Source organism: Pleurodeles waltl, chromosome 2_2, assembly GCF_031143425.1.
Source record: "Pleurodeles waltl isolate 20211129_DDA chromosome 2_2, aPleWal1.hap1.20221129, whole genome shotgun sequence".
NCBI lineage: Eukaryota > Metazoa > Chordata > Amphibia > Caudata > Salamandridae > Pleurodeles > Pleurodeles waltl.
Genome location: NC_090439.1, coordinates 1187706034 through 1187727855, shown reverse-complemented (window position 1 = coordinate 1187727855; position 21822 = coordinate 1187706034). Strand labels below are relative to the sequence as shown.

The 21822-nt window shown below is 42.9% G+C and overlaps 1 protein-coding gene across 2 annotated transcripts in view; it reads left to right on the top strand.

The window, feature by feature from the left end:
- Window positions 1-11587: 11587 nt before the first annotated feature.
- Window positions 11588-21822, top strand: part of LOC138283059 (phospholipase A2 inhibitor and Ly6/PLAUR domain-containing protein-like) — a 50400-nt gene continuing 40165 nt past the window's right edge. For both annotated transcript variants that reach the window (XM_069221202.1, XM_069221200.1), the window contains exon 1: window positions 11588-11758. In XM_069221202.1, the coding sequence (XP_069077303.1) occupies window positions 11644-11758 (115 nt within the window). In that variant the 5' untranslated portion in view covers window positions 11588-11643. The remainder of the gene's footprint in view (window positions 11759-21822) is intronic.

Below are 21822 nucleotides of genomic sequence, written 5' to 3'. Positions count from 1 at the left end.
TCATTAGCAAATTTGTCGCAGCGTTACACAGGAGTCCACGCAGAGCATTTGCGATTTATTTACAAATATTGCGTGGTGTCCCAAAAAATAGTTTTTTACATTTTAACTTTACCTACAAACACTTCTATATTAGGGGTCAGACTAACTCCACTCTCACCCATTTTTTCAATTTCTAAAACCACTTGTCAGCCTCAGGGACAATGATCTGGTACATAAAATGACATCTGCAACTTTCTGGTTCAGGTTACTGCCAGCCAATCAGAGAACTCCCTTTGTCACGCGTATTTGCGAATACTTCACTGTCTACGTGAAATAGTCACTAAGTAGCCAGAGATATACAAATCTGAATTTGCCTATATTTCTTAAAACCTACTGAAATAATTCACACCAAATAACCAAAACCATGATCTGCGTACCGACAGCGAGCTTTCTGCCAAATGTGGTGCCATTCCATCCAGTGGTTGGGCCTGTAGTTTGTCTAAAAATTCCTATTGAAAGAACATAGGAAACACAACCTTTTTTCAGCCCCCTTTTTCTTGGCCCTAGCTTGAAGCATCACCCCAAAACTTTCCATGTGCAAGAATCACTGTGACAATTGTTTTTAAAAAAAATTGTTAAGATTCTTAAAAATGGTGCCAAATATATAGGCAAGTCATAAAATGATTTTCCTATGGCAACAAGGTCCTAACTATATATATATATATATATTGCCAGTTACAGTTACAATCTAGTTTCTATATAAAAAAAACATTTAAGTGTTTGTTGACTTGCCTATATCTTTGGCACAGCTGGACAAATCTTAACAAAACATTCCAAAACAATTAGCCAGTTGGGATGATCCATCCGGTGGGGGGGGGGGGAGAAAAATTGGGGGCCCCAAAACACGTTTTCCCTATTCATTTTTCCAGCAATAGCGCCAAAAATACTGCACGACATTTCACCAAGTTTGGCAGAAAGATAGGTCCTGGTAGAGAAACAGTGTTTTTTTTGTTTTGGTGAAATTTCGTTCAGCAGTAAAAAATAAAGAAATGGGACCAGGGTACGAGCACCCTGACCCCTTAGCTCCAGTGGTAGGGTCCCATAGGGACCCCCCAGGGTAAAAAGCATTTTTTAAATTTATTTTACAGACAGCATAGCAGTGGACAAGTGGATCTGCCATAAAAAAAAAAGAAACACACTCTGCCGCGCTTCATTATTATAAAGCCCTGAGGTGGGCCAAGTACCAGGGGCATTTGCCTAAAAAAAGCAAGGGAGGCTCCTGGCACCCTCCCACTACCCTGGGTCTTCAGATAAATATGCAGAGGCACGAGGATCACCTCCTTCCCAGGGTGGCATCTGAATATGCGGGGGATGCGCCCCCCCACTAGCCCAGGGATGACCACCTTTCCAGCGCTTTATAAAATAGATAGGGAATGCTGAGCCCTGCCCCTGGGACCACCACCTCCCTGGGGCTTTGATTATAGTTTATGTGGGGGGCCCGAGGCCTCCCCACACACCAGGGCTTTGAATATAATATGTGCGGGTGGACCCACGGCTGCCCGCACCCCTGGGCTTCCACCTCCCAGAGGCATAGATAAAAAAATTTGGAAGGCGGTCTGTTTTGGACGCTCATTAGCCCTTCCCGGGGCTATCTTCACTTTGGGAGGGTGCTGCGTGACCCCCTTGAGGAGCCTCTGAAGGCCCTGGGGACCATCACCCCCAAAAGGTCCAGCTGCTGCTATGACCCGGGGTGCCCAACCCAAGACATCACTGTTTGCTCTGGTTTGGCTGCAACTTTGCAGCTGCATCCAAGCCACAGCAAACACTTTTGACAAGCAGGACCCCTTGTCAAAATTTGATTTAATCAATGTCCTCTGCATGCAGATACTCATTCAAGATTCAAGGAACAGAGATGAAATGCTTCGGGAAGCAGGGAGCTGAAGGTTTCCCCCGTGGTGCCAGATAACCGGTAAATGGCCTTTTCAATAACCAAAAAAATAATAATAAATATGTAGGGACAGCAGGGGAGCCCTTGAGGGACCAGGTAGCCCATAAAGGGGTTAAACATTTTTTAAATTAAAAAGCCACCAATAGCTTAGTGAGAAGGTTGCAATGAGCACTGGATATATATAGTCATTGAGAAAAACAAAAGTTACAGGGACAGTTACAGCTAGAGTTCTTTCTAGGAACTATAACAGCGCCCTAAGGTAACTTTAACTCATGCCCAGTGCCCAGTGCCATCATTGGCTCCACAATGTGGGCCTGGCTGCTCCATTCCAGCGTGTATTGCCCCACAGGGCTGTGGGTGTGATCTCCCACAAGAACTAAGGCCCATATTTATTCTTTTTTAGCGCCGCATTTGTGCCGCTTTTTGACACAAAAGCAGCACAAACTTACAAAATACAATAGTATTTTGTAAGTTTGCGCTGATTTTGCATCAACAAATGACAGAAATGCGGCGCTAAAAAAGTATATAAATATGGGCCTAAATAGTTGCCCTGGGGGAGAGATAGTCCCGGGGCTGGGGGTTTGTAAAGGATCCCCTTTATTATTTAAATTGACCCCCCGGGAGGTGGTGGTCCCCTACTCTGCAGTGCGTTTGGCAGCACCTCTAAGGCCCCAGCACCAGAGCTAAGGGGTCAAGGTTTCCCTACCCAGGCCCAGTACAAGATTGGGAGGAATTGGAAAGCCTTCACGTCCCTATATCTAATTTGGGATTTTCTTTAATTACTCCAAAACTAATAAACGGATTTACACAAAATAACAAACGAGTTGGTTTCTAGACCAAGAGCTAACTTTTCTGCCAAATTTGCTGTACTTCTGTCCAGTGGTTCGGGCGCTATTTCTGTTCAAAATCCCTATTGGAAAATGCATGAGGAAAAAGTGTTTTGTGACCGCCCTTTTTTCTCAACCCCCGCTTGACATTTCACCCCAAAACTTTCCAGAAGACTCTGTAATTAGCAATTGTATTTTTTGGGAACATTTTCTGAAGATTCAGTAAATGGCGCAAAACAAAATAAAAACATTTTCTATGGAAAACTAGATCCTAACTATAAGTACCTAGGAACTACCATAACTTGTGCCCTAAGGTAATCATAACTTGCACCCCCAATACGCAGTTTTTTTGTCAAAGATTTTACTGAAATATTACATTGATATTATCAATGATGTTATCAAAGATGCCATGAGTGTTATAATTTATGTTGTAATTAGCAGTGCATGACTAGGGTGCAAGTTATAGTTACCTTAGGGCACGAGTTATAGTTACTTGAAGTAATTCTAACTATAACTGGTACATTTTTATGGTTTTGTACGTTTAAAATGTGAGCCTAACTATAACATCCCTGTATCCTTTGGTTTTTTAAGTGAATTTCTATGTTTTCTTTAATTCTATTTCCTAACTATAACTTCCCTGTAATCTTAGTTTTTTTCAGTGCAACATTGCACCATGCATGGCCTTCGCCTGAGCACAGTGGAGGTTGCAAGATCTGGGCTGCAGCCATACTCTGTGGCCAACCCCCTAACCACCCAACCCCATGCTGTGCACAGCCTTTTGGCTGTGTGTGGCGGAAGTTGGCCATGGCTTCTCTGAGTGTTAGAATAGCTATGTGAGGGTGAATCTGGGGGCAAAAGAGGCTTTGAGAGTGTCTGTCTAGGTGTGAGAGAAAGTACATCAGTGTTTTAGTAGGTGCGTCACTGTGTGCACAGGTCTATGAGTGGGTGAATGAGGATGTCACTTGTTTTTGAGTGGGTGTGTGAGGGTCTGAGTGGCTCTGTGAGTGTGTGTATAACTGTTCAAGTAGGTCTGTGAGTGGGTGCTTGAGAGTCTGACTGGGACTGTGAGTGGGTGCATGAGGCTCTGTGTGAATCTATGTGTGTTTATGTAAGAGTCTGAGTGGGTCTCTGAGTGGGTGCATAAGTGTCTGAGAGAGCGTGTGAGTCGGAGAAAGAGATTGAAAGAGAGAAAGTCAGAGGGAGAGACACTTTTTAGGCTTTGATGTATGATCTACTTAGAATGGGATATTTTTGCAATTTGAAAAAAGAAAGTATTTGTTATTTTTAAAAAATCACCTTTCAGCATGAGCCTTAAATATTTTTGATTAAAAAAGAAATAAGGGAAACAAATTAACCTGGACTTGAACCCTGAACGCTCAGTGTGAAGGTTTGTGACCTTCACACTGACCTATTCATTTTTTTTCTTAATTCCTTTAAGGGCTATCTGGGATCATGTGAGAGCTTTCAAGGCCTCCCCCCAGCCCCGCTGCTGCAGCTTGCAGGTGGCTGCTTTTTACAGCAGCTTCCTGCTTGCTACAGCAAGCCTTTCATCTCTGGTATTTGCATGCATACCTGCATGCAGGGGACATAGAAGGAAGGTATGTTTTTTTTACAGTGGGGCATGTTTGACTGGTCCCGCTGTCAAAAACTGGAGTGTTTGCTGTGGCTTAGGTTCAGCTTCAAAGCTGCAGTCAAGCCACAGAAAACAGTTATGTCACAAGGGTGTTTATGCTGGAACATAGCAGAGTCGGCCCTGGAGGTGATAGTCCCCAGGGCCATCAGTGGCTCCTTGAGGAGGGCTGCGCATCGCCCCTCCAATTTGTTAGAAACCCCGGGCAGGTAGTGTTACCCGGGTCTTGCGGGTCCTAAAGGGACCCCTTTGCTTTTTAACTATTTGCCAAGGAGAGGTGGTTGTCCCCCTGCATACAGTTACAGCACTAGGCAGGTGGTAGTCCCAAGGCAAGCAGCCAGGCGGCCCCCCCATACATTATCTTCAGAATGTCCTTGGGACGTTGCCTGACCAGGGGTTTACAAAAGACGAAGCGCCACCCGCACGTCATATTTAAAAAGAAATACGTCATTTCCACTGACCCATCGTGACTCCAGGTCTAAAATAAAAAAAATCTTGATGGCCTCGGGGGGGGTGGGGGGGGGGAGATCGGTGGGGGGAGGCTGTGGGGCTGAGTCCCAACATGGCTGAACACACTTTCTTGTTGAAGTGGTGTTTCACAGGAGATCGGGAGGGGCCACAACTCCTTCGCATCTCTACATATACAAATGTAGATTTCCTCTCATTTCTCTAAACCTACTGAGCAAATGTACACAAAATAACAAAAAGCACTGTTATGGACCAAGAGCTACCTTTCTGTCAAATCTGGCTCTCACTGTTCAAAATCCCTATGGAAAAATGAATGGTGAAAATTAGTTTTGGGCCCCCCCCGTTTTTCTCAATCCCTGCTTGACAGATCACCCCAATACTTTCCAGACAGAACTTGTATATCTTCTGCAGTCCATTTATTTGAACATTGAGCACAAAATGGTGACTGTTTTTGTGATCTTTAATGTTGTATCACATGGTCCTTTATTTAATTTTGTGTTTCAGTTTAATATGTCTTAAACTTAAAATGCATTCAACATTTAACATCATGACCAGCCCAATTGATCTACATTTATATAGCATATCAGGCAATTTATTTTTAGTTGGGTATTGCGTGAAGGTATGTGTACATTTGATGAATGTGGAGGAAGAAAAATAACACATAGGTGTTTTTAAAAGATTGTTATTAAAATTATATGTACATCTCCTGCAATCCTTATATTTATTCAATGAACTTGTGCACATGTAAAAATGGCTGACACTTATGTGAGTTGTACCATCGTATGACACAGTCCTTGGTTTAATTTTGATAATAAAGGGCAGATTAAAGAAAAGTGGTGCTGCATCCAATGCAGTGCCACATTTCTTGCACCTCTTACTGCCCCCTAATGCCACCATGTATGCGCCTTATTTAACATACAGTGCACCATGGTGAAAGTTAAGAAACTAGCATCAACATTTTTGACCTAGTTTGGTGCTTTGTAGGATTAGCATAAAAATTTTTGACACTAATCCTGCAAAGCACTGTGAGGCCCATTATAAATAATGGTGTGCCTCCTTTAATGACCGCTCTGTGCAGGAATAAGAAATGCTGCAAAAAACGGTGCAAAGAAATCTTTTAGATTTCTTAGGGCCAGATGTAGCAAGGTTTTTGCGCCTCGCAAACGGCGAAAACGCCGTTTGCGAGGCGCAAAAGCCCTCACGCGATGCAGAAACGCATTTTGCGAGTCAGAACCCACTCGCAAAATGCGTTTCCGACTCGCAAATAGGAAGGGGTGTTCCCTTCCTATTTGTGACTCGAAATGCGATGTAAGTTGATTTCCGAATGTGAAAGAGGTCGCAAATCAACTCGCAGTTACCATCCACTTGAAGTGGATGGTAACTCATTCGCAAACGGGAAGGGGTCCCCATGGGACCCCTTCCCCTTTGTGAATGGCCAAAAACATATTTTTTCAGAGCAGGTAGTGGTCCTATGGATCACTGCCTGCTCTGAAAAAAAACGAAAAAAGGTTTCGGTATTTTTTTCCAAGTTTCCTTAAGGGAAAACGAGCTGCAGATGGAAAAAAAAAACCTGCTTTATTGAAAAGCAGTCACGGACATGGTGGTCTGCTGTCTCCAGCAGGCCACCATCCCCGTGAGTGCCCAGACTCGCAATGGGGTCGCAAACTGCGACCCACCTCATTAGTATTAATGAGGTGGGTCTTTGCGACCCCATTGCGAGTCACACAAGGTGTCTGAGACACCTTTCTGCATAGCAAATTGCGCCGTACCTACATCTGGCCCTTAGCTCCACTTTTCACCCCCACTTAACAGGGGAAAGCCCCCCTTGCATTCATTATGCCGGGTGCATAATGTGGTGCAAAAGGTGACAAAGTGGTGCAATGCATGCATAACACCACTTTGTAACTACAGCACAGCGTTTTTGCCATAATAGTGCCACATTAGTGTAAAAAAGTATGCTGATATGGCGATATATGGTGCTTGGCCCTTTTAAATCTGAGGCTTAGTTTTTGTACAAAATTCAAAGCAAACAAAGCACCCAACATCATGATCAGGGCTGATGTGAGGCAGAAACACATTGACTTAATGTGTCAGATGTAATATAGGAAGTTTCTGACCGAATTGTGCCTGGAGCTCCATCCATTTATTGCAGAGAGGTTTGAAGCAATCTAGAAGTGTGTGGGTGGACTCACTCTGACGCACACAAGCGGCACACCAACACATGCAGAGAGTTTGAGTATGTGTGTGTGTGTATATATATATATATATATATATATATATATATACAGATATAGATATATTTATATATATATATACACACACATATATGTATATATATATATACACACACACACACATATATATGTGTGTATATATATATATATATATATATATATATATACATATATAAATGCTACCTACTGGCAGACCCCAGTAGTTATAGTTAGGACTATGTTTCCATTGAAATCATGTTTTTCTACTTGCGTATATATTTTTTACACCGTTTGATGAATCTTCACAAAATCTTCAATAAAAAGTGTGCAGTGTTTCTTGTTGTGCATGGGACATTTCAGGGTGCTCAGTTAAGTGGGTGCTGACAGAAAGGGGGGATCAAAAAAGTGCATTTCCCATGTTAATTCCCATAGGGGCTTTGAACACGACTATAGACTAGACAAATGGACAGAATTACAATAAATTTGGCAGAAAGCTAGCTTTCAGGATGCAGATTACAATTGTAGTTATTTGATGTAATTCCATTCAGTAGTTTATGAAAAATTAAAAGAAAACCAAATTTGTATATCAAGCAGCGCAAAGGCTTTGCAAATCAACCTGATCTTGTGCAGAGATCCGATTGGCTGCCAACCCTTCAACCAGAAAGATTGAAGCTGAGTGCCAGAAAAAATATTTTAAAAAAAGAAAAGGTGTCAGGGTAGTGACACCCTGACCCCTTAACGTTAGTGCTGTCATTTCTGAGGGCCCACCAGGGCAAAAAAACTTGGCAGTGAATTTGCGACAGGGGTCACAAATTCACGGGAAAACAAGAGCTGTCTATGGCACTTGTTTTAGTAAAGCTCCTGGGTGGGCCAGGCCCCGAGGACATATAAAAAATAAAGGAGACAGGTACACAGGGCCCTTCCTCCTAGGGATTATTTATGACTTGGGACCACCATCTCCCCTCGGAAAAAATGTATTATATAATATAATTATATACAATTAATTATAGTAGGGGGTATCCTGCGGACTCCCCAGGGACTGCCACGTCCCCATTGCTAACAATCTATTATATGGAGGGGGTGCTGTACAGACCCTTCTCGCAGCCCCAGGGACTGCCATCTCTTCAGGGCTCACTTAAAGTAATTAAGGGGGTCCATTGCGGCCTCCTGGGGACCACCATCTCCCTGGGGCTAAATATAAATGTAGGCCACCTCGAGGAGCCAAAAATGGCCCTGGGGACCACCAACCACCAGGACTGGCTCTTGCTATGTCCCGGGGTACCTACCCCAAGTACATAGCTGTTTGCTCTGACTTGACTGGACCTTTGACAGCTCTCGCCACGTCACAGCAAACACAGCACCGCTCCCAATAAGTGAGAGCAGTCAAACAGCTCTTGCTTGCTAAGAGGAGAGGTTTCCTCTGTTGCCCTGCTCACAGACATGTGGGCATGTTTAGCAGCTCCCTGTCTGTGACAGCAATGCTGGCTCCCTCAGAAAGCTGGGAGGAGGGTGGGTCGCGGGAGCCTTCAGGCAGGCTCCTCCACAGTCACATTGAATATTGAGTGCCCTGCAGGGACACCCAGGACAGGTGACTGGGCTCTGGAAAATGGGGTCCTTGAGGCCGAGATCGGCCTGGGGAGGGCATTCGCATGGCCCTCCTTCCCCCTTAAATAGAGATGGGCCCCAGGGGATGGGGTCCCTGGTGCCAAAATCAGCCAGGGTATGGGGGCCGCATAGCCTTCAGCCCCCCAGGAAATTACAAGAAAGAACACAATTGTCACAGTCACATACAGATTGTACTCCAATAGATCAGAGACGCATTCACCTCCACATAGTATTTCATATCTTAATTCAATATGGAATTGCTGAGTAAATACTCTTGCTATGCCTTCACTAACCCAGCGGTTAGGATCATTTGTCCTTTCTAGAAGTGGAACTTCAATTTAAATTTGTAAGTGCTTCTTATTTAGGTTTGAACTTCTGTGAAAAGAGCTTTATGGCCTGAATGGAAGCTCACCTGCTCATTTATCCATCAAGAGTCCACGGCTTTGCACAAAATGCCTACCAAACTGGAGTATTTTCTACTGGTTAGTTAGTAAGTGCTACCTTTTTTGGATACATTTTCAGTGTACATTCTGAACTGCAGCTGCCTTTTGGACGAAAAGGATATGTCCCCAGCAACCTTGTTTGCATTTGGCAACGTTATTGTTCCTTGTGCACCTTTCTACAGAATTATGTGGTAACATGAACTCTCCTACAAGGCCAACAAGACTACATAAATGCCCCAGAAGGCCCTCCAGTGCATTCCCACCGATTTAGATGGCTTGTGCTTGATGGCAAGAAATATGAGGACATCTCTACAAATTAAAGAAGAGCTTACTTCTTATGGGTGAGAAGAAGGACTCTGGCTTGGTGGAGATTTACGTATTTTTAGTCTCATTGACACCTCTATATCACAGAGTTCTAGAGAAAGATGCAGGAGGAACAATCAAATTGCCAAATGCACACATGGTCACTGGTAATATTTCCTCATGGCCCATTACACAGCTGTTGTGTAAAATACACAGTGGACATTTACCCAACAAAGCAGAAAGAAGTGCACATGGGAGACATTTTGTGCAACACTGTGGGTTCTTTTTGAAAACAAGGAGAGGGAGATCCCTTTGTGGCCGAGTCACTCAAACAGCTACTGATACACCCACACAGCCACTCAGACACCCACTCACAGATGCACTCAGACACTCACACAGACACTCATGCACCCACTCACAGACCCACTCAGAGACTCATACACCCACTCACAGATCCACTCACAGACCCACTCAGAGACTCATACACCCACTCACAGATCCACACAGACACTCCCACTCACAGAGACACTCTCACACCCATTGTCACATCCAGAGGCTCCCTCTCACATCTATTCTCACACCCACTCTCACACCCACATAGATCCTCTCACATCCACTGTCACACTAAGCCACTGCCATACCCATTCTCACACCCAGAGATATCCTCTCTCACCTCTTCTCTCACAGAGGGTCAAGCCTTATGGTCAACCCCCACAGCACACGGCCAACGGCTGTGCTAGGTGTGGGCTGAGTAGTTATAGGGGGTTGGCCACAGGGCCTGGCCACAGGTGTCGTCCTGCAGCCAACCCCCAATGTGCACAGTTGAAGGCCGTGTGCGACAGTGGTTGGATTAATGTATAGTAACTAAAATTACTTTATGTTAAAAAACATAGAAACTCTTTGAAAAAACAAAGGTTACAGGGACGTTATAATTAGGAAATAGAACTAAGAAAAACATAGAAATTTCACTGAAGAAACCAAATGCTATAAGGACATTATTTTTAGGTTATGAATTTACTCTCACAAAACCAAAGAAATGTATCAGTTATAGTTAGAGTTATTTCAAGTAACTGTAACTTGCACCTTAAGGTAACTTGCACCCTCACCATGCACTGCTAACTATTCCAGATATTACAGCACGCATGATAACTTTTATAACATCAATAAAAATATCAATGAAACATTTGCTGTCAAATTATTGAGGAAAAAACTGTGCATGGTGGGGGAGTGAGTTCATTATATGTTTGAATACATTAGCAAGCTTTTCCCTCAGAATGAAATGGCTGCATTGGAGTTTTCACATCCCCAAAAAAGCTATCAGTGCAGTAATGACATACTGTACAAAAAGCAATTAACATCTCGATCATATCTTGTAGGAATTAAAACACATAGGGACAGATTACAAATAGGTCAGTGTATTTCAATCTGTGTGTACTACAACCCTCTGCGTGAGGGTCAAAATTATATATATATATCATTCAATAATTTTGAGATACATTAATACCATAACCTTAGTTACATTTCACCAAGTCAAACCTTTTGGTGCAATAATCAGCAAAATATAGATGTTGTTCCCCAAAAACCCTTAATATGTGCTATTTATCACACCTGATAATAAATGTACCCTGAGTTATGTTTTATGAGACAGCATCTTGTTTCTCAACGCATTCGTACTCAGGCAATGGGAAGATGAGATGGGATGAGGTATTTAGCGCACCCAGTAAACTACCCCAGCATGTGTTATTTTCTGGGTTTGGTAAATACCTTTTTTCCAGTTTTGACCCTGGTAATGTGACAAAACGTTATCTTCATTTTTTGTTCTCTGTGCACTTTCCCTTTTAAATTTCAGCATGCTTGACAAGCCGAAGAATGTGAGGGGAAAGCTGTCAGAGGTAGGGTAATACCCCCATGCAGTGCATGCCACACCCTGGGATCAAAATCACGAGATTAACTTACCAGTTATTCATAATTACTTTTTCTGTACACATTTTTGCTTGTGAAGGAATTGGACTTAAGCCCTGCACTTACAATGATGGCTTCAGTACAAATTGGTATTTATGCAATAAACCTGAATTACATCATACCATAAAATGTATTTTAGTACCTCTAATTGCACTCATTCACAAATAAAGGGTTCATCCACATCAAGTTTATCCTTTGTACAGAGCTCAGATATCACATGCCCAACTTTTCTGTGACAGCATAAAAGGCATGTCCGGAGCATGAGATGTACAAAACACCCAGGCGGATGCAGACACTCCATCACCCAACCCCTTACTCGTTTAGCACCATGAGAGCCATCCTTGCAGCTGTGACCATGCTCCAGGCACTGATAAATGGAGGTAAGACTGACATAACCTTCTATATTCATTAACTTTATTGTGTCCATGCATAAAGGTGCACATAGACATTAGGAAAGTAGTGATCAGGATAATGCTTAGTTCTCCCCAGAAATCTGCTGTAATGAGAAATACCCTCAGTTGACCCTACCTACTGTTACGTCATTTGCCTTTTTTCCCTTTTTTCCCTTTGTTCTTTTTTCCATATATTTGCCCTTCATTAGCTCAGATTGAGACACCCTTTTATCACAAGGGACCCCACTCAAACTAAATTGCTAGTGCTCTATAGGCACCCCCTTGGTGCTCTTCAAAGTAGGCTACAACGTAATCGTGACTCAATGACTTCTAGTCTTGAGTGAATGCTCCACTCTACTATTGGCTCCACCAGGCTGAACTTGGCAAAAGGTTTAAAATGCATACCTGTTCCCTGTGACAATGGAGTCCAATTACCTCATGTAAAGGGACCAGTTTTTCATTAACATTGTCTTGATTGTGTTTTCAATAATGATCTCAAACATTATAACTAGGGCTATGGAAAACTGAGCTCAATCATCTTCAGGGTACCTGTTGCCATGGTTACCATGAGATGATCACTATATATTTTTGCATTAACATTGATGGCGAGATGGAGAAAGGCTGCTGCCAAAGGAAAAGCATCAGATTTTGTACATTCACAACTCCTTTCCACATGAGTAGATACACACTTACATATGTTCATGAGAAAACACAGTTGTTAATTTATTTTAATTTTTCTCAATGAGTAAATCAACAAAATATCCATACAGAACTTGTACTTGGCCTTCTTTAAAGTAGCCTATGGTACATTTGTGTGCTTGTTATTGTTCGTATATAACACAAAGCAGAGAAGTTTCAAATGATCAAGACGAGCGGGAAGTCTAGTTCAGCTGGTTCAGTAGTTCCCATGTGGGTGGTCACAAAATTAACTTTTTTAAGGACCTTTTAGTATCTCCAGCTCAAAATGACAAGGGTGTAAGAAGGCTTCACTGGCAGGACCTTGGCACAAGTATTCTTGAATGTTAGCAAGCGGCTAGATTTGTAACTATTCAGCCATTGGTGATAATCATGAATCACAAAGATCTATCATTGTCAGGCTTTGCTTCTCAAAACTTGTGTTAGTGTGACCCAGTTCCTAAAGTGTTCCTTTGTGGCAAAACATATTCTGTTGTCTCATTTCGCCCAGAGGTGAAATATTGAAATTAGATTTCTGTGTTTGGCTCTTCGAATATCAAAGCTCCTCACTATAATGGATAAGTCATTTTTCATAAAATATGAAACCATCTATGGACAACTCTTTTTACCTCAGGCCTTATTTGTTCTTGGTCTGCAATAATATGAGACTTGCATCCTAATTCGCCTTCAGAGTTTATCCGAAAGGCTATTCAAAGCCAGACACAATCTGGAATACCTGGATCTAAACTCCTTTTCCTTCCTAGGCAAATTGCATTCAATTAGCTTGTGAAGCCAGGAGTTGTCTCGACTTTGACCAGACAAGAAAGTGAAATTTGTGCAGCATTACTGCTGAGCTTTGGCATACTGTGTTTACTATTTGAAAAAATGGTTCAGACTGAAGGTAAACTGACAAATCCAATCATTTTTCCATATTGTATGTTGTAAATAGATTTTTATGAGTGCTTCTCAAAATTGAACAAAAACGTGCTAATCAAGATTTTACATTTAAAACAGCTTTGATGTTCCCTCCCCAAGAAGGGTTCACAATTTAAAGGTAAGTTGCAGCTTAGGTGTCAGTTAGAAGTGTCACACCTCCTTTTCAATGGTGTACTTGGAAAAGTATAGTCACCTTGTAACTGAGGCTTGGTCAGTAGGTCTGAGTCAAGAAGAGGTCAGAATTGCTGTGATGATCCTGTGTCTTCCAATGCAGAGATCCCTTTCATTTCAGTATGAAAAAATGTTTTATTGAACATGCAACCAGGGCTGAACTATCATTCCACCAAATGCACATTTGTACCATTTTATTCTGTTCTGTAAATATGTCTTGATGTTTTAAAAACAAGGTTATGCAAAACAACATTTAGTGACAGTTTAGCTCAGAAGTTATTACAGGAATATCATAAACACTATGATCATTATCTTCATAAATCTATAGTTTTAGTCATTTTAATCACTTGTTTTTGAGTCTTCTTTACTTTCATATTAATAGAATGTTTGAGAGTCTTAAATACAAGCAGGGCTGATTCCAGTTTAGCCTCAGTTTTTACCTAGTGTGTTTGTACTTTAGTTCACAGACAGCATAATTGTCATCTTTTGAGGAGCTTGTGAACGTGGTATCCATGTATAAACACTCTTTAGATGGAGTTTTAGAAGTAGGTGCTTAAAATAAACAAGAGTTAAAGATGACGAAAATGCTTAGGGTCTTCTGAATCCCACTAATTGTGTGCAGTGAGATCTAGTGTACTAATATTCCCCATTGCAAAGTTATCTTTTTGCCCTTTTCACCCCCATTTTGTGTTGCTGACTGGTGCTGAAGGTATTTGACTCTGACTGTGCCCTGGGCTCTGTTCGCCTGACCCAGACCAGTACTATGTCAAAACACACAATTTATCACAACTTGTACAGAAAAGAAGTTTCTTTCTGTAAGCCAAAATCCAGCCTTCTGAAGGTACCCTCTGATTGGTCAGTGCTAACAGAATTAGCAGAGCTGCTTGATTAAGTGATAAGTGGCTGTCCAGGGGAGAGCATATCTGGTGAAGGGCAGCTCTGGGCCTACACAGAAATGCCAGAGCAGGAGAGGGGAATAAAACACACAGCCTACAAGGAAAGCAGGACAGGAGAAAATGAGAGATCACCTAACCCCCACCTTCTGGACCCCTCAGCCAGATAACAGGCTAAAGGAAGGACTTTGTAGATGTTAGGAGGAAGAGAGCTATGGAAATGAGCCAAGGAAATGGTTTAGTCAGCTCTTACTGATCTGCTGACATTTCAGCCATCATGGATTTTAGAATGCTTTCTGGGACAGGGATATGCCATCCTTTGGTTAAAGTGGTCATGCATCTGGGTGTCATTCTGCTTTCTATTGGTCGGGTGCCCCTTCCTGATGTCCAAGAGTTGGGAATACATATGTGAGAGGTACATAGCCTGAAACTACAAGAGGAAGAAGGACTTCCCTGCTGGAATCTGGAACTGCACCTTGGCCTGCACTTCTGAGTGAACTGTGCCTGCTGCACAATCTGGTACTGCAGCCCTGGGGACGGTGCCTTGCTTCAAGGAGGACCCGGGAGTGGACTCCCTGCAGATACAGGTTAACAGAGCTTCACCTATATTACCTTCAGCAAGGGTCCCCAGCCTGGAGTGCATCCAGTATACTTTTAAGATTTTGGCCAGGTTCATAGTGAAAAGTGTGGTCCAACTTTCCAAGGAACATCCAGGAGATTCTAGATAATTATATTTGTGTTTCGGGTCCTTTGTACCTGCAAGGAGGACTTCAGGAAACACCTCCTGAAGTTTGGTATAGTTTGGAGAATGTTGATAAAGGTGGCGGTTTGTGTTTCTAAGCACTAGGAAGTGTTTATTCTTTAACACTTCATATCTGTTTCCAAGGACCATCCAGGAGATTCCAGACAATTGGGTCTGTGTTTTGAACCCGTTGTACTTGCAAGAAGGACTTTGGGAAACACCTCCTAAAGTTTGGAGAATTTTGGTAAAGTTGGCTCTTTGAGTTTCTAAGCACTATAAAGTGTTTATTCTTTAAAAAATCTTATCTCTGGTTCCCTACATTGTTGTTTTGATGTCTGTTTACTCATAAAAATATAGCCTATTTTTATAGATCAGTGAGGGATTTTTATCGTGTGTTGTTTCTCACTTATTTACTGTATTGCTGTTTTTGAATGCTTCACACTCTTGTCTCCTAAGTTAGGCTTGTCTGCTCAGTTACAGGTTGAGCAAAGGACTGATTTACTGAGACCTTGACTGAACCTATATTTTGTTTGTGGCATATGGTCAATGTTAGGTTCATACTCATCATTATCAATATCTTTCCAACAATCCTCATTTGATTTAAACATAAACCCATGGTCAATACCCTATATAGTCCCGGGAAATGGACCATTGATTGGGAGGGAAGCTTCACCTCAATGCAGATCCAGATGTGCACCAGATTCAACCTTAACCAAAGAGGGATACAACGAGACGCATCCAAGGCTCAGGCTGCCCTGAATTGTGCCAGGCAAATGCTTGTTTTAGAAGAAACACAATGGCCCTCATTATGGCTTTGGCTGTCTTTTCACAAGACTGCTGAAGCCATGAGCACCAGAAGACCACCAGTGCTAGCAGTCTTCCGACCACCATATTACGAGTACTGAGGGATTTGGGCAGAAATCCGCCAGTAGTCGTGCTGGCGGTCGGAGGCGCAGGGGCGTTTCCAACACCGGCCCCACCCCACCAAAAGGACTATGCCAGCCGTGTTACGACATTTCATACGGCCTGGCTGTATCCTTAATGTGGGGCGCTGCCGGCGGTGGAAGAGCCAGTTCCCATTCCCTGCCAGGTGACCTCTTTGCTGGGCAAGGTAAGTTGATCATCTGACAGGGACGGGGGTGAGAAGGTGAGTGGCATTGTGTGTTCATGTATGAGTGGGTGTTGTCTGCATGTGTGAATGTAAGTGTGTATGCATGTTTGAATGTGTTTATGTGTAGGAAAGTACTACTTTTTGCCCTGGTCACCCTCATACATTTTGAGCAGACACTGGTTGTTACTGACTCTTGGCTGTGCCCTGTGTACTGCATACCAGTCCCAGGGCCAGTGCTCTGTGTAATGTGGACATGCAAATTAGGCTAATTATAATTGGCAATATTAACCTACCTATAAGTCCCTGGCATATGGTAGGGAATGTAGGTTTAGGGATCCCAGCATAGATAGTGCATCCATAGGTGCACTGCTGAGGTGTCCAGTGTCATTTTAAACACTGGCATGCCTCTCTGACTGCTTTTAAATTAAAGTTAGATGCAAATTCGACTTTGGAATTAAAAGTACTTCCAAAGTCTTTATGTAAAACTTATTTTTACATATAAATCACCCATAAGGTATGCCATATGTGCCCCTAGGGCTGGGTGCCATTTCAGTATAAGCAGGGACCTTATACAAATAGTTTTATAAGCCCTGGTGCATTTTCCCTTATTGTGGTGAATGGCTTCCATAGACTCGAACCATCATTTTAATGCATAAAGTCCCCTTAAGTAACAGATACCTCAAGTTTGGTATCAAATTAATTGTTATAATGAATCCCACAACTTCCAATTGTTGGATTTAATAAAATGTGTTCAGGTAAAGAGTTCTAAACTTTCCCTAAAGCGTTGCCAACTTCAGCCCTGTAGTGTTTTGCTGATTTGCTCTGATAGGCCAGCCTCTGGCAGCCTGGCCATGCTGCCTTGATGAGGTGTGAAGTGGCCCAAAGAGATGTGCCTGGGGGAGGAAATCATCCCTCAGCAGATGGGGAAGCAGGAAGGGGGGGCTGCCAAACTGGTCTTCAAAGGCAGGGAAGGACATTTGGAGCAGCCCAACACCTCTCTCACATCCTGAAAACCCAGACAATTAGGTGTCCCCATGCTTAGATTAGGAGAGGGCAGGAGAGGGTTGTGTTCAGGATTTGTAGCCACACCAGTAGCTTGGCTCAGCCAGGTGTAACCTCCAAAAATAACTTTCAGCCATGAAGGACTCCCTGTTTTTCACCCAGGAGCAATGATAAAACTGGCAAACCTGCACCCACACCTCAGATCCCTACAAGGAAGAACTACAGGAGAAGGACAGCCCTGCTGGACTTCTGACCTGCACCTTAACACTGCACTCTGGAGAATTGCACCAGCTGCACGCTTGGGCGTCACCACAAGAAGGACTTTGCCTGGCTTCAACTGGTTCAAGGAGGGACTTGTTTGCTACAGGTGAAAAATTGCTAACCAGAGTCCCCTGCACCAACTCCTGAAGAAACTGACCAGCTTACCACTGTCTAGTGGCCAATTTGGAGTTTGCGCCAGGTGCCTTGTAGTCCCCACCCTCAAGGAGCATCTCAGAGCTTCTGGAACATTGGGGTGAGCTGTGGACCTCAAAATAACCTCATAAGAACATCTGGAAGAAAATCCAGAAGTTTGGAGAACTTTTGGATAAAAGCGCCATAAAGGGACTGACCCACCGCGGCAACTCTAGTCGGCTTGCCTCAACCGTGACCCGATCTGACTTGCAGGTTCATCCCAGTGAAGAAAATCTGAACGTATGAAGTTGACTGGGACCTCCCAGACGGTGTATCTGAAGAGGGCTCCAAGGACGTTGGATCAAGATTCAGCTTTGCCCCGGTCAAGGATTTTTGTCTCGAAAAACCTTCTAAATCCAAAGGTAAAAATTTCCTCAGATGGCTCCCGCGACGCGTATCTGAAGAAGATATCCAGGAGGTCAGCTTGGACTGGCGACTTGGTCCTGCTTAAGAAAATCTCAAGAAAAATTACTAAGTCCTAAGCTTTTGACTGAGGCCTCCTGCTGGCTGTAGCCGAGCAAGTCTCCTTCATGGTCGTCCCTAAAATGTGACTTTGCTGTGGTCGAGGTACAGCCAGATGGCCAGATTGGTGCTATTCGTTTCTAAGCACAATAAAGCATCAGTTCTTAGAAAATTCATATCTCGGGTGGGTTACCTTTACCTTATTGTATTTGTTTTTTTTGTAATTTTTAGGCTAAAAATATATTTTTATAAATTGGTTTTGGATTTTTAAATTGTTCCCTGTGTTTTATTTAATTACTGTTTTTTGATATTTGAATGCAACAGTATGATTGTTGAAGTGAATGAGTGTTGGAATGTTTGTGAGAATGCATGTATGGATGCGTGTGAGTGAATACGTGTATGTATGCGTGTGAATGAATGCATGTATAGATACGTGTGAGTGATTGCGTATATGTATATATGTGAGTGAATGCATGTAGGTAAGTGTTGGTGAATGATTGTATGTGGGGTGCGTGTGGATGTGTGTGTGCGTGTCTGCTGGGAGGTGGGAACGGGGGTGCTGTTCTGGAAGGAGGTGGGGAGAGGGGTTCCTGGTATGGAAGAGGGTGTTGAGGTTATTGGGATTGCAGGTGGGGAGTTTGGGGAGTCATCTGCCAGTGACAGGAAAGAAATTCCTGCCACCGGTAGCCTTTCCACTAGGGTTTTTGTGGCGGTGCTACAGTTGCGGAAACCCTGGGGGAAAGCCGACTTGTGATGCCACCGGTGGTCTTCAGGGGACCGCCGGGACGGAGATGCTGATCTCTGGCCTGGTTGTCCAACTTCCCTGGCGGTACAAGTGAGGATGTGGCGGGTTGGCAGAGGCCAACCTTCCACACTCATAATGTGGCAGTCTTCACCGTCAGACTGCCAGGCTCAAAATGAGGGCCAATGTCTTTGACTCCACATAGCCTGCAAACTATTCCACAAAGACAAAAATTCTTGCTGTCACAGATAAGCGCACCACCTCTGAACCTCAAAAAATATTCTAATTATCTATTGAATTTGCTAGAATTAGTATAGTGCCTATACACAGCATAGTGTGGCACTTAGGGTTACAAATTGTGATAATGGTATTAGAATTTCTCCCTGTTGTTTTCCCTGTCATGGAAGGCATAGCTGCTTCTAATTGTTTGTCTTCTCTAATGTCACTATACAATTTAGTTTACATTAGATACCACATTTTTAAATCCCTGTTTTAAAATAAATATGTCAAAATACATGTTCTGTTTCTTTTTTGTTTTTGTTTTTTGACACACAGTAATGCACAATTTCATCAAGGAAGAAAAATCATGATCGATACATAGATATCCAAATGTCAATTACTGATGTTATTCATAAACCAGGCGGATAATAAAAAAGAAAAAGAAAATTCATTGATTGCTTAGCTTTCAGTCTATCTGTTCTCGGGGCCCTGAAGCCATAATAGCAAAGGTGCCCAGATTCTAGAGCCTCTATTTCTAGATGTGGCGCCCTTTATTCTATATAGACAGTATTCCAGATGATATACCAATAAAAGCCTTGTAATCCATTGATTCCAGGAAGGGGGGTAAGATTCCCACCAATCAGATGCCACACACCCGCGCAACACAGACCTTGCCAAAAAGAGAAAGTGTTGCGATTGATTCTTGTAGACAGACTCATCAACGCCCAACAGCACCAGCTGGGGTGTTAAATTAATATCCTGTTTCAGCAGTTTTTTTCAAGAATTCCGAAATATCATTAATGAGCCTAGACAATTTCCCACAGTTAATAAACATATGGCTGAGATTTGCCTCCGGACTCCCACACCGGGGACAGGTGCTGCCCTCTGTCCTACCCCAGCTAGCAATCTTAGTAGGTGTGTAATACAAGTTATATAAAACCTTGTAATGCTGAGCTTGCGGGCCGGCTGACAATAAAACATTTTGAGCCATGTCTAAAGACTCACGAACCGCAGACTCATTAGCACCTACCCGCCGCTCCCATTTCCTGACAAGCGCTCCCACACCATCCTTTACTAGATCTAGGAGAAGCAGGTACAGGTTTCTAATAGTGCAGCCTGTGGCTTTACCCACGGCGTCCAATAGTCTAATCCTTCCCCCACAAGGGTTGTGTTTAAAGGTGGTCAGTAGGAAATTCCTGATCTGCAAAAATGTACTGTCTAGGGCAAACTCTACTTTCAAATCCTCAAACGTTTTTAAGTGGCCACTCTCATGGAAAAAATCGCCCACTTTCTGGACCCTATGATTAGCCCATTTTATACAATGTCTGTCTTTAAAAATCTCTGGAAACATTGGCGTGTTCCAGAGATGTGTGTAGTAACAAATTCGACCCATACCTATCTTGCGCTTGGCCTGCACCCATACTTTAAAGGCAGCTCTGATCATTTTACATCTAACTTTCTTAAAGTAACTGGGTTCTAGTGTTCGTAAAAAAACTGCATCAGCCTTCTTTTCCCAAATCAGTGTATAAATAGAGGGGAGAGTGTCTTGCATGGTTCTGCCCATAAAACATAACGTCTGTGCATATTGTAATACGGCCGCCAAATAATATAATTTGAAGCTAGGAAGCGCCCACTCCCCTCTCTCCCTTGGGAGTATTGAAAAGCGGAGAGCCCAGTGTGTTTTAGTATAAGGCCATATAAAATTGTTACTAAATCCTTCCATTTGTTTAAACCAATCCTGCCCTATTTCTAGCGGTATAGTTCTAAAAAAGCAAAGCACTTTAGGCAGAAAGGTCATTTTAACCATGTCGCAGCGCCCCACCAACGAGAGTTGCAAGTTATGAATACGCCGCAGTTTCTTCTTAGCCTTTGCTAAAACCAAAGCCAGGTGTATTTCTACTATCTGATGTCAGCTGAACCCCTAAATACTGAACTTGGGTCATCTTGCGCTTGTCCTCAACAGTTGTCCAGCCATTAGCTAATATTTGACATTTGGTATTTATATATATATATATATTATATTAATATATTATTATATATATATATTTATATATTTGATATTTGTTCAGCAGATATCCGGACAGTCTTCCAAATCGCGCCGCCTCATATTCTATTTCCTTTAAAGCAGCCACAGGGTCAGTTGTGACAACCGCAATGTTATCCGCATAAGCCACGATTTTAGTATCGGCCCCTATCAGTTCCAGCGGTCTGATCAAACTGTTGCTTAATAATTTTCTGATCAATGGATCGATATATAAAGCAAACAGCAAGGGTGAGCACGGACACCCCTGTCTTGTACCTCTCTGAATGATACTGGGGGCTGGCTTTTACCCTGCTGCTTGCGTGTGCGCAATGGGATCATGATAAAGCTGCTAAACAGCCTTAATAAACTCAGGGGCAATATTATTTTTGCGCAAAATTGTCCATAAAAAGGACCACTGCACCCGATCAAATGCTTTCTCCGTGTCTAGCAATATTACTGCCATCAGAAGCTTAGCCACAGCCCTGGCATCCAATAATGTAATTACACGTCTGATATGATGGGCTGTGCCTTTCTCAGGGATAAACCTGTGCTGCCACGGAGATATTAAATTAGAAATCCCTGAGCTTAATCGACTAACAAGTACCTTTGCATAAATTTTGGCA